Genomic DNA, 12,529 nt, shown 5'->3' on the forward strand with positions numbered 1-12,529 from the left:
GGCTTAGCCCTTAGCTTTGCCCATAAGGCTAGTCAATTTAACCTTAGCTTAGATTATTTTAGCCTCTAACCCAACGACGACACCGTGCTTGCCTCACAATAGCCTTAGCTTAACTCATTGCCCGAAAACCTGCAGTTCTCTCACTATGCTGGCTGGTCTGCTTACTGTTTATCCATTTACCTTGTCTTTCTGGTCTCTGTGGCCCTATGGCCATCTGTTACATCCAACTATCATCCAGGAGACCGTGGCAAGACGCAAGGCACACACACACACACACACACACACAGAGAGAGAGAGAGAGATCAGGTGAAGAAGATAGAGGCTAGAGCTACCACCTGTACCAGGGATATCCCCATGCCCGAGAGGAAAGCACACACACCTGTGCATATGCAAACACACCCACACATGGACAAACATAATCACACACACACACACACACACACACACACACACACACACACACACACACACACACACACACACACACACACACACACACACACACACACTCTCGCTGAATGGGTGACTCACAAAGATGCAGTACACAGAGACAAACACACACACACACACCTACACGTGTTGTGAGTTTGTTGGACAGACTGATTTGGAATCAGAGAGACGAGGGAATTCCATCTGCGTGCCTTCAAGACACACGTGGACAGCAGCTGTTACACACACGCACCCCTCACAATACCAGAGAGTGAGAGAGAGAGATAACATATATATCAACGAATTAGTGAGGGCAGTCTGCAGCACCCGACCTCACCCTACTAGAATCTGAAGTCAAATGTCTACTGTTTGCTGATGATCTGGTGCTCCTGTCACCAGCTAAGGAGGGCCTACAGCAGCACCTAGATCTTCTGCACAGATTCTGTCAGACCTGGGCCCTGACAGTAAATCTCATTAATACAAAAATAATGGTGTTGCAAAAAAGATTCAGTTTCCAGAACCACAAATACAAATTCCATCTAGACACCGTTGCCCTAGAGCACACAAAAAACGATACATACCTTGGCCTAAACATCAGCGCCACAGGTAACTTCCACAAAGCTGTGAACGATCTGAGATACAAGGCAAGAAGGGCCTTCTATGCCATCAAAAGGAACATAAAATTCGACATACCAATTAGGATCTGACTAAAAATACTTGAATCATTTATAGAACCCATTGCCCTTTGTGGTTGTGATGTCTGGGGTCCATTCACCAACCATACCAAATAATGCATGCAGAGCAGAATTAGGCCGATACCCACTAATTATCAAAATCCAGAAAAGAGCTGTTAAATTCTACAACCACCTAAAAGGAAGCGATTCCCAAACCTTCCATAACAAAGCCATCACCTACAGAGAGATGAACCTGGAGAAGTCCCCTAATCAAGAGAAAACAGGCTACGTGCACACTGCCCACAAAATGAGGTGGAAACTGAGGTGCACTTCCTAACCTCCTGCCCAATGTATGACCATATTAGAGACTCATATTTCCCTCAGATTACACAGATCTACAAAGAATTGGAAAACAAACCCAATTTTGATGAACTCCCATATCTACTGGGTGAAATACCACAGTGTGCCATCACAGCAGCAAGATGTGTGACCTGTTGCCCAAGAAAAGGGCAACCAGTGAAAAACAAACACCACTGTAAAAACAACCCATATTTATGTTGATTTATTTTCCCTTTTGTACTTTAACTATGTGCACGTCGTTACAACAATTAGAAATGTCTTTATTATTTTTGAACTTCTGTATGTATAATGTTTACTGTACATTTTTATTGTTTATTTCACTTTTGTTTATTATCTACTTCACTTGCTTTGGCAACGTTAACATGTGTTTGTTTCCCATGCCAATAAAGCCCTTGAATTGAAATTGAATTAGGGAGAGACTAAGAGCGAGACTAAGAGCGAGACTAAGAGAGAGACTGTGAGAGTGAGAGAGACTGTAAATTATACCCCACCATAACAATGGAATGTATTAGGCTGCAGATACAGTGCATTTGGAAAGTATTCAGACCCCTTAACTTTTTCAAAATGTTGTTACATTACAGCCTTAAATGGACAAAATAATGTTTTTCTCATCACTCTACACACGATACCCCATAGTGACAAAGTGATAATATGTTTTTAGAAATGTTTGCAAATGTGTTTGAGACTCGAAATTGAGCTCAGGTGCATCCTGTTTCTATTGATCATCCTTGAGATGTTTCTACAACTTGATTGGAGTCCACCTGTGGTAAATTCAATTGATTGGACATGATTTGACAGTGCATGTCAGAGCAAAAACCAAGCCATGAGGTCGAAGGAAATGTACATAGAGCACCGAGACAGGATTGTGTCGAGGCACAGATCTGGGGAAGGGTACCACATAATGTCTGCAGCATTGATGGTCCCCAAGAACACAATGGCCTCCATCATTCTTAAAAGTTTGGAACCACCAAGACTCTTCCTAGAGCTGACCGCCCGGCCAAACTGAGCAATCGGGGGAGAAGGGCCTTGGTCAGGTAGGTGACAATATTGAACTCTTTGGCCTGAATGTCAAGCGTCACTTCTGGAGGAAACCTGGCACTATCTCTACGGTGAATCATCGTGGTGGTGGCATCATGCTGTGGGGATGTTTTTCAGCGGCAGGGACTGGGAGACTAGTCAGGATCGAGGGAAAGATGAACCGAGAAAAGTGCAGAGAGATCCTTGATGAAAACCTGCTCCAGAGCGAAGGTTCACCTTCCAACAGGACAACGATTCTCAACACACAGCCGAGACAACGCAGGAGTGGCCCTGAAGTCTCTGAATGTCCTTGAGTGGCCCAGCCAGAGCCTGAACCTGATCTAACAACTCTGGAGAGACCTGAAAATAGCAGTGCAGCGACGCTCCCCATCCAACCTGACAGAGCTTGAGAGGATCTGCAGAGAAGAATGGGAGAAACTCCCCAAATGCAGGTGTGCCAAGCTTGTACCGTCATACCCAAGAAGACTCGATGCTGTAATCGATGCCAAAAGTGCTTCAACAAAGTACTGAATAAAGGGTCTGAATACTTATGTAAATGTGATATTTCAGTTTTCAATTTTTTATACATTTTCACACATTTCTTAAAACCTGTTTTTGATTTGTCATTATGGGGTATTGCGTGTAGATTGACTAGGGGAAAAAACAATTGAATACATTTTAGAATAAGGTTGTAACGCGATGTGGAAAATGTCAAGGGGTCTGAATACTTTCTGAATGCACTGTATGATTACCTTCTGTGTGTCTTTGTATGTATTCTTGTATGTGCTCTCTGAAAGTACATTGGTAATCATGTACCCTTGAACAGGGTCGGGGGGAGTAACTTGTTTACATGTTATCTTGTTAATAGTATCTTCTATTGCTCTCTGTCTCTGTCTCTCTCTCACTCTTTCTCTCTCGGTCTCTGTCTCTCTCTCTCACTCTTTCTCTCTGTCTCTTTCTCATTCAATTTCATTTCAATTTGATTTTTGAAGGGCTTCATTGGCATGGGAAACATATGTTAACATTGCCAAAGCAAGTGACGTAGATACTAAACAATGCAAATGTACAGTAAACATGACACCCATTCTCTCTCTCTCTCTCTCTCTCTCCCGCTCTCTCTCTCTCTCCCGCTCTCTCTCCCACTCTCTCTCTCTCGCCCACTCTCTCTCTCCCGCTCTCTCTCTCTCTCTCTCTCTCTCCCGCTCTCTCTCTCTCTCCCGCTCTCTCTCCCACTCTCTCTCTCTCGCCCACTCTCTCTCTCCCGCTCTCTCTCTCTCTCTCTCTCTCTCTCTCTCTCTCTCTCCCTCTCTCTCTCCCTCTCTCTCTCTCTTCATTCTCACCTCCCCCTGTGCAACCCCCGCTCCTTCACTGCAATGGTTCTGGGAACTCACACGCCCACTCACACTCACTGCAGTAGAACATCCATCTCTTTCTCTCCGAAGGTTAAGAACAGCCATGATCGTACAGTAGTCATGCCTTCACAACATCCTCTTCTCAATGACCAGTGATTCACTCTGCTATTGATGTCTGAAGAGGGATACACAGTGGCATATGCTCGCTGGTCCCCTTGGGGGGATGTGTGTGTGCTCGTATGTGCGTGTGGGTGTCTATGCATGCAGCTCTTAATCAGTCCAGGTTGTGCAGTTCAAGTGGATTTTATTATGCATGAGAGAGAGTGTTTGCCAAGACACACTCGTTACAACCAGACATACACACACAGACACGTTGAGGAAATTGACAAGCACAGATTGAATAATGAGACATCAGCTGATGAATTACCCAGAGTGAGAATATGTTTTACATTTACTCTGTGATTAAACCTATTTTAATGCTATTCCAGTGTTCTTTATGACTGTCCCATGGACTGTCCCATAGGCAATAGGCAGTAGATCTATTGCATAGGCAATAGATCAGGGTTATTCAAACCTTACCCTACGAGGTCTACTGCTGGCTTTCTGATATTTAATTGCACCACCTGGTGTCCAAGGTCTAAACCAGTCCCTTGATTAGAGGGGAAGAATACAAAAAGCAGTGGAAGTGGCTTCAATGTTTATGTTTCAATTTGAGGGCAATGGAGGATTTGTACACACACAGGTTGAATCAACGTTGTTTCATCGTCATTTCAATGTAATTGACGCTGAACCGATGTTGAATAGACGTTGAATTGATGTATGTGTCCAGTGGGATGATATCATGTGTTTGTGTAGACTGACTGGGGCATGGCACTAACAGTGTCTGTGTTTGTTTTGTTCCAGAATGCTAGAGTACTCTCTGAACCTGCAGAACGTGAGTTTCTCAGCAGTGAGAACGGTTCGAGTTCTGAGACCCCTCCGAGCCATCAACAGAGTACCTAGTGAGTAACAACCCCTCTCCTCTCCTCTCATCCCTTCCACCTCTCCCCCTACTAACCAGACAGTGGTTCAATCAGGGTCATTGGCCATAGCCAATCTCTCTGTGTTTCTTTGATGAGGCTGATTTGTCTGGGCTCTGATTCCACTCCGCTTTGATTTGCTTGCTCCCCACCTTCCTGCGTTATCTCGCTCTCGCTCTCTATCCTCCGCTCTCTTTCCCTTCTCTCTCTGCCCTCTCTCTCTCTCTTTATCTCTCTCTTTATCTCGCTCTCTATCCTCCGCTCTCTTTCCTTTCTCTTTCCCCCCTCTCTGCCCCCTCTCTCTCTCTTTATCTCTCTCTTTATCACTCTCTCTATCCTCCTTTCTCTTTCCCCTCTCTCTGCCTTCTCACTCTCCATCCCTCTTTCTACATCATGGTGTATATCTGAGAGTGTCTCTCAGTCCCCATCAGTCTTTAATGAGTCCAGATTGAATTCTCTAATAAACACATTAATGTCCCAGAGTGGATGTCTGCTGCTCGTTCTCACCCTCCTCATCTACTGCCCATCCCTCTTACTAAATTCCAGGCCCCCCCTATTATACCCACCACCGCCTATGCTGCTCAGAGGGACAGCCTTTTAGATTGGGTGGAAGTGTGTGTGTGTGTGTGTGTGTGTGTGTGTGTGTGAGTGGTATATGTGTGACTCCCATGCCCCATGTTGTGTCAAGGGCTCTCCACAATTTGGTACTCCTGTCAGTCAAATCCTGGGACACACACTCTCTCTCTTGCTCTCTCTCTCTTGCTCTCTCCCTCTCTCTCGCTGTCTCTCTCTCTCTCTCTCTCTCTTGCTCTCTCTCTCTCCCTCCCTCCCTCCCTCCCTCCCTCCCTCCCTCCCTCCCTCCCTCCCTCCCTCCCTCCCTCCCTCCCTCCCTCCCTCCCTCCCTCCCTCCCTCTCTCTCTCTCTCTCTCTCTCTCTCTCTCTCTTGCTCTCTCCCTCTCTCTCTCTCTCTCTCTCTCTTGCTCCCTCTCGCTCTCGCTCTCTCTCTCTTGCTCTCTCTCTCTCTCTCTCGCTCGCTCTCTCTCGCTCTCTCATTAGATAGTCAATCCCTCTAATCACAGTTGTAATGTTACATTAATGTGATGATAATTTTACCTGTCCCTCTCTCTGCTGTGAAATGTCATTGTGGGGATGGGAACTGTTGATTTGGGGATGCGCTATCTCTCTTCACAGCCTCCCCTCTCCAGTCTAATCAGGGCATGCGCTGAAGCATTAAGATGGTCAGAACAAATGTCTCCATCCTCAGGGAGATGATGTCCACTGGTAGAACTAGCTGATTTGTTTTCAAAGCTGTCTCAGGTTTTTGGGACTATGGCATATTGGAATATTGAGGACAAAACTCCTTTTTCAATATGGTCTTTTGGCAGACATCCTTTTTGAAAGGCATTGTATAGTTCTCTATTACAATACTCTGCATCTATTTTCCTTCACTTAAGTATGTCTCTCCCCCTAGGCCAGCCAAATGTATGTCCAATGCTGTCAATTCTGTCATTTACAGCTAGAATGTTTCCATCTCTACTTTTCCAATATTTCCTTATCTCAATTGTATCAGTCTCAATCTCCTTTATATTGGTATTTTTACATTTTTTATTGAACTATTATTTGATCAGGGAGTCATACTGAGACCAAGGTCTCTTTTACAGATGAGCCCTGAATTACGTAAATCAGAAAAGACACACATCAATATAAATACAAACTGCAAGCAGAAAGAAAAACACATTCATCAGTAGTTAGGTCCTCAATCAGCTTTCTGACCGGCCCCGAGAGGGACCAGAACATCACATTCATCAGTAGTTAGGTCCTCAATCAGCTTTCTGACCGGCCCCGAGAGGGACCAGAACATCACATTCATCAGTAGTTAGGGCCTCAATCAGCTTTCTGACCGGCCCCGAGAGGGACCAGAACATCACATTCATCAGTAGTTAGGTCCTCAATCAGCTTTCTGACCGGCCCCGAGAGGGACCAGAACATCACATTCATCAGTAGTTAGGTCCTCAATCAGCTTTCTGACCGGCCCCGAGAGGGACCAGAACATCACATTCATCAGTAGTTAGGTCCTCAATCAGCTTTCTGACCGGCCCCGAGAGGGACCAGAACATCACATTCATCAGTAGTTAGGGCCTCAATCAGCTTTCTGACCGGCCCCGAGAGGGACCAGAACATCACATTCATCAGTAGTTAGGTCCTCAATCAGCTTTCTGACCGGCCCCGAGAGGTACCAGAACATCACATTCATCAGTAGTTAGGTCCTCAATCAGCTTTCTGACCGGCCCCGAGAGGGACCAGAACATCACATTCATCAGTAGTTAGGTCCTCAATCAGCTTTCTGACCGGCCCCGAGAGGTACCAGAACATCACATTCATCAGTAGTTAGGTCCTCAATCAGCTTTCTGACCGGCCCCGAGAGGGACCAGAACTTCACATTCAACAGTAGTTAGGTCCTCAATCAGCTTTCTGACCGGCCCCGAGAGGGACCAGAACATCACATTCATCAGTAGTTAGGTCCTCAATCAGCTTTCTGACCGGCCCCGAGAGGGACCAGAACATCACATTCATCAGTAGTTAGGTCCTCAATCAGCTTTCTGACCGGCCCCGAGAGGCACCAGAACATCACATTCATCAGTAGTTAGGTCCTCAATCAGCTTTCTGACCGGCCCCGAGAGGTACCAGAACATCACATTCATCAGTAGTTAGGTCCTCAATCAGCTTTCTGACCGGCCCCGAGAGGTACCAGAACATCACATTCATCAGTAGTTAGGTCCTCAGTCAGCTTTCTGACCGGCCCCGAGAGGGACCAGAACATCACATTCATCAGTAGTTAGGTCCTCAGTCAGCTTTCTGACCGGCCCCGAGAGGGACCAGAACATCACATTCATCAGTAGTTAGGTCCTCAGTCAGCTTTCTGACCGGCCCGAGAGGGACCAGAACATCACATTCATCAGTAGTTAGGTCCTCAATCAGCTTTCTGACCGGCCCCGAGAGGGACCAGAACATCACATTCATCAGTAGTTAGGTCCTCAATCAGCTTTCTGACCGGCCCCGAGAGGGACCAGAACATCACATTCATCAGTAGTTAGGTCCTCAATCAGCTTTCTGACCGGCCCCGAGAGGGACCAGAAAATCACATTCATCAGTAGATAGGTCCTCAATCAGCTTTCTGACCGGCCCCGAGAGGGACCAGAACATCACATTCATCAGTAGTTAGGTCCTCAATCAGCTTTCTGACCGGCCCCGAGAGGCACCAGAACATCACATTCATCAGTAGTTAGGTCCTCAATCAGCTTTCTGACCGGCCCCGAGAGGGACCAGAACATCACATTCATCAGTAGTTAGGTCCTCAGTCAGCTTTCTGACCGGCCCCGAGAGGGACCAGAACATCACATTCATCAGTAGTTAGGTCCTCAATCAGCTTTCTGACCGGCCCAGAGAGGGACCAGAACATCACATTCATCAGTAGTTAGGTCCTCAGTCAGCTTTCTGACCGGCCCCGAGAGGGACCAGAACATCACATTCATCAGTAGTTAGGTCCTCAATCAGCTTTCTGACCGGCCCCGAGAGGCGCCAGAACATCACATTCATCAGTAGTTAGGTCCTCAATCAGCTTTCTGACCGGCCCCGAGAGGGACCAGAACATCACATTCATCAGTAGTTAGGTCCTCAATCAGCTTTCTGAACGGCCCGAGAGGTACCAGAACATCACATTCATCAGTAGTTAGGTCCTCAATCAGCTTTCTGACCGGCCCCGAGAGGGACCAGAACATCACATTCATCAGTAGTTAGGTCCTCAATCAGCTTTCTGACCGGCCCCGAGAGGGACCAGAACATCACATTCATCAGTAGTTAGGTCCTCAATCAGCTTTCTGACCGGCCCCGAGAGGGACCAGAACATCACATTCGTCAGTAGTTAGGTCCTCAGTCAGCTTTCTGAACGGCCCCGAGAGGGACCAGAACATCACATTCATCAGTAGTTAGGTCCCCAGTCAGCTGTCTGAACGGCCCCGAGAGGCACCAGAACATCACATTCATCAGTAGTTAGGTCCTGAGTCAGCTGTCTGAACGGCCCCGAGAGGCACCAGAACATCACATTCATCAGTAGTTAGGTCCTCAGTCAGCTGTCTGAACGGCCCCGAGAGGCACCAGAACATCACATTCATCAGTAGTTAGGTCCTCAATCAGCTTTCTGAACGGCCCGAGAGGTACCAGAACATCACATTCATCAGTAGTTAGGTCCTCCATCAGCTTTCTGACCGGCCCTAGAGGCACCAGAACATCACATTCATCAGTAGTTAGGTCCTCAATCAGCTTTCTGACCGGCCCCAAGAGGCACCAGATCATCACATTCATCAGTAGTTAGGTCCTCAATCAGCTTTCTGAACGGCCCGAGAGGTACCAGAACATCACATTCATCAGTAGTTAGGTCCTCAATCAGCTTTCTGACCGGCCCCGAGAGGCACCAGAACATCACATTCATCAGTAGTTAGGTCCTCAATCAGCTTTCTGACCGGCCCGAGAGGCACCAGCACATCACATTCATCAGTAGTTAGGTCCTCAGTCAGCTTTCTGACCGGCCCGAGAGGCACCAGAACATCACATTCATCAGTAGTTAGGTCCTCACTCAGCTTTCTGAATGGCCCGAGAGGCACCACAACATCACATTCATCAGTAGTTAGGTCCTCAGTCAGCTTTCTGACCGGCCCGAGAGGCACCAGAACATCACATTCATCAGTAGTTAGGTCCTCAGTCAGCTTTCTGAACGGCCCGAGAGGCACCAGAACGTCACATTTAACAACGCTTTGAAGATTGTTCCACAAATAAGGTGCAAGAAATCTAAAAGCTGATTTACCTGAGTCAGTAGAGACCTATGGAATTTCCAGGGTTAGCCATCCCTGAGACTGGGTGTGGTAACGCGTAGGTCTAAAATGTAGTAATGTTAGGTACAGTGAGAATTTTTGTAAAAGGGTTTTATAAATGAAAACATAGCAATGTATCAACCTACGTGACATCAAAGAGTGCCAACCATCTTTCTGGTAGAGAACGCAGTGATGAGTACTAAAATTTGTCACCCGTACTAAAGCACAGTGCACTATGATAAACGAATGGCTTCAATGAAGTGGCAGCCGTGTTCATATAGATGAGGTCGCTATAGTCTAGGGCCGGTAGGAAAGTCGACCCAATCGTCTGCTTTATAGTATTTAGCAAGATGCAGGACCTATTTCTCTAGAAGAAGCCCTTTTTTTTACAGCTTCTTAACTCGCTCATCAATATGCTTTTTAAAAGACAGCGTTTCATCTATTCAGCTGCCCGGATATTTGTAAGCAGGAACATGTTCAATATGGACACCATCCAAAGTGCATTATGCTTAAATCATCAGACGCTGCGTTAGCGGTGGTGATCAACAGTATCAAAAGCCTTTTGGCAGGTCAATGAAGCGGTCGGCACAATGTTGCTTCTTATCCATTTAGTTAACCACATTATTCATAACTAGGGATGCAGCAGAGAATGCTATGGCCCGGTCTAAAACACAACTGTACATTAAGAATACATTTCAAAGATAAGTAAGATTTTAGCTGAGAGTTCATCGAGGATTATAATATTTTAGCTAGGCAAGAAAGTTTAGAAATAGGCCAATAATGATTTAGGTCACACGGGTCACCACCTTTGTGTAAGGGAAGAGCATGGTCCGCCTTCCAAACCTTGGGGACGGTACCAGATATAATCGTCAGGTAAATATGGGTTAATTATTCAGCAATCGGGGGGGCAGAGAGCTGCAGCAAAAAAATGGATCAAGCATACCAGCCCCAGTGGATTTTGTTTTACATCAATCTTAAGCAAGGCATCCAGCACATCACAGATAGTAAATTGTTGAAATGAAAACAAAGATTCACCAGAAGTTGACAGGTTAACCGTCGAGTCAGCTAGAGGCTGGCAGAGGGAAGAGCAGTCGATTGACGGACCAGGGTCAAATACACCACCGTTTGTCTCAAATAGAAAGCCTGCCGAGATAAAAAAAAAATCATGATTAAAAGCATCACTTATCTCATTCTTCTCAGTTATGCTGCCAGTCAGACAGAACTTGCTTAGCCAGGGAAGAAGAGGAATTTGTTTGCTCAGTTTACTGTTTTCCAAAAAATGTTATAAGGATCACCAGCAGTCAGAGATAGAGCTTAAAAAAATAGCTTGATTTAGCTTTCTTAATCAAGATAATACATATTTTTCTCAATTGTCTGAAAGATTGTCAGACCACTACAGAGTCCGTTTTCCTTGCTTTGGCCCAGGCCTGATTTCTCATCTGAATGAGCTCCGATAACTCCGAAAAAAACCCAAGGGTTCAATCTATCTTTGACTCTGAATTGTTTAAAAGGGGTGTGTTTATCTGCCAGAGGAATAAATATGGAGGATACATTTTCTAGAGCCAACTCAGGGTCCTGAATACAGGAGACAGTGGCTAAATCAGAGCGGAAACATGTCGTGTAAAAACCATTGAGCGGAAAAGTTAAACAAGGATGAGTATTTTGCAGTTTCGTGAATAAATCCCAGCAACAAATACATTTTTATTCTGATTTTTGGACACGGCTACAACCAGCAGCTCAAATTTCTTGGAAACAGAAATATTTAAAGACTGGGACGCAATTAAATGAGATTTGACATATATGGCCACTCCTGCCCCTTTGTGTAGCCTGTCACATCTCAATACATTCTAATCATTCACTTCAATGTACTTTATCAGAGATGGATTCATTTAACCATGTATCTGATAGAACCAGAATATCAGGACATTAGTCCTGTATCCAAATGTCAATTGTGTCAATTTTTTTAATCATACTTCGCACATTTATGTGCATTAGCCCAAGCCCCCTAGAATATTTTATAGTCAGCAGGGGGAGTAAGCTCATTCTCATAAGAGCTAACAGGCATAGGGTCATCTGCAGCTAATTGTTGAGTGAGCGGAGCCTTTTTTAAGATCCCTGGCCAGCCACGTGAGAGCAGAGCAGACTGAGCATTTGACAGACATACCTCAAGTCACTGGATGAAGGGTCTGGGGGCGAAAACTGGGAGGGCAGTGTTGACCGAGCTTAGTCCACTGGATGAAGGGTCTGGGGGCGAGAACTGGGAGGGCAGTGTTGACCGAGCTTAGTCCACTGGATGCAGGGTATGGGGGCGAGAACTGGGAGGGCAGTGTTGACCGAGCTTAGTCCACTGGATGAAGGGTCTGGGGGCGAGAACTGGGAGGGCAGTGTTGACCGAGCTTAGTCCACTGGATGAAGGGTCTGGGGGCGAGAACTGGGAGGGCAGTGTTGACCGAGCTTAGTTCACTGGATGAAGGGTCTGGGGGCGAGAACTGGGAGGGCAGTGTTGACCGAGCTTAGTCCACTGGATGAAGGTTCTGGGGGCGAGAACTGGGAGGGCAGTGTTGACCGAGCTTAGTCCACTGGATGAAGGGTCTGGGGGCGAGAACTGGGAGGGCAGTGTTGACCGAGCTTAGTCCACTGGATGAAGGGTCTGGGGGCGAGAACTGGGAGGTCAGTGTTGACCGAGCTTAGTTCACTGGATGAAGCCCCCGCCAAAGGAGTGGAGCTGCTGCAGAGTGGTTGCCAATGCTCCATTCTGGGTGAGCACAGGAGGTCTTGGTGTGGCTCCTGTTGCAGGGTTAGGTCTGCCT

The 12,529-nt window shown here is 46.4% G+C and overlaps 1 protein-coding gene across 7 annotated transcripts in view; it reads left to right on the plus strand.

Moving 5' to 3' along the window:
- The window catches only part of cacna1g (calcium channel, voltage-dependent, T type, alpha 1G subunit), a 198,029-nt gene that overhangs the window by 16,776 nt on the left and 168,724 nt on the right, over positions 1–12,529 (plus strand). For all 7 annotated transcript variants that reach the window (XM_031804822.1, XM_031804826.1, XM_031804827.1 and 4 more), the window contains exon 3: positions 4,736–4,833. In XM_031804822.1, the coding sequence (XP_031660682.1) occupies positions 4,736–4,833 (98 nt within the window). The remainder of the gene's footprint in view (positions 1–4,735; positions 4,834–12,529) is intronic.

Source organism: Oncorhynchus kisutch, linkage group LG25, assembly GCF_002021735.2.
Source record: "Oncorhynchus kisutch isolate 150728-3 linkage group LG25, Okis_V2, whole genome shotgun sequence".
NCBI classification, from domain to species: Eukaryota; Metazoa; Chordata; class Actinopteri; order Salmoniformes; family Salmonidae; genus Oncorhynchus; species Oncorhynchus kisutch.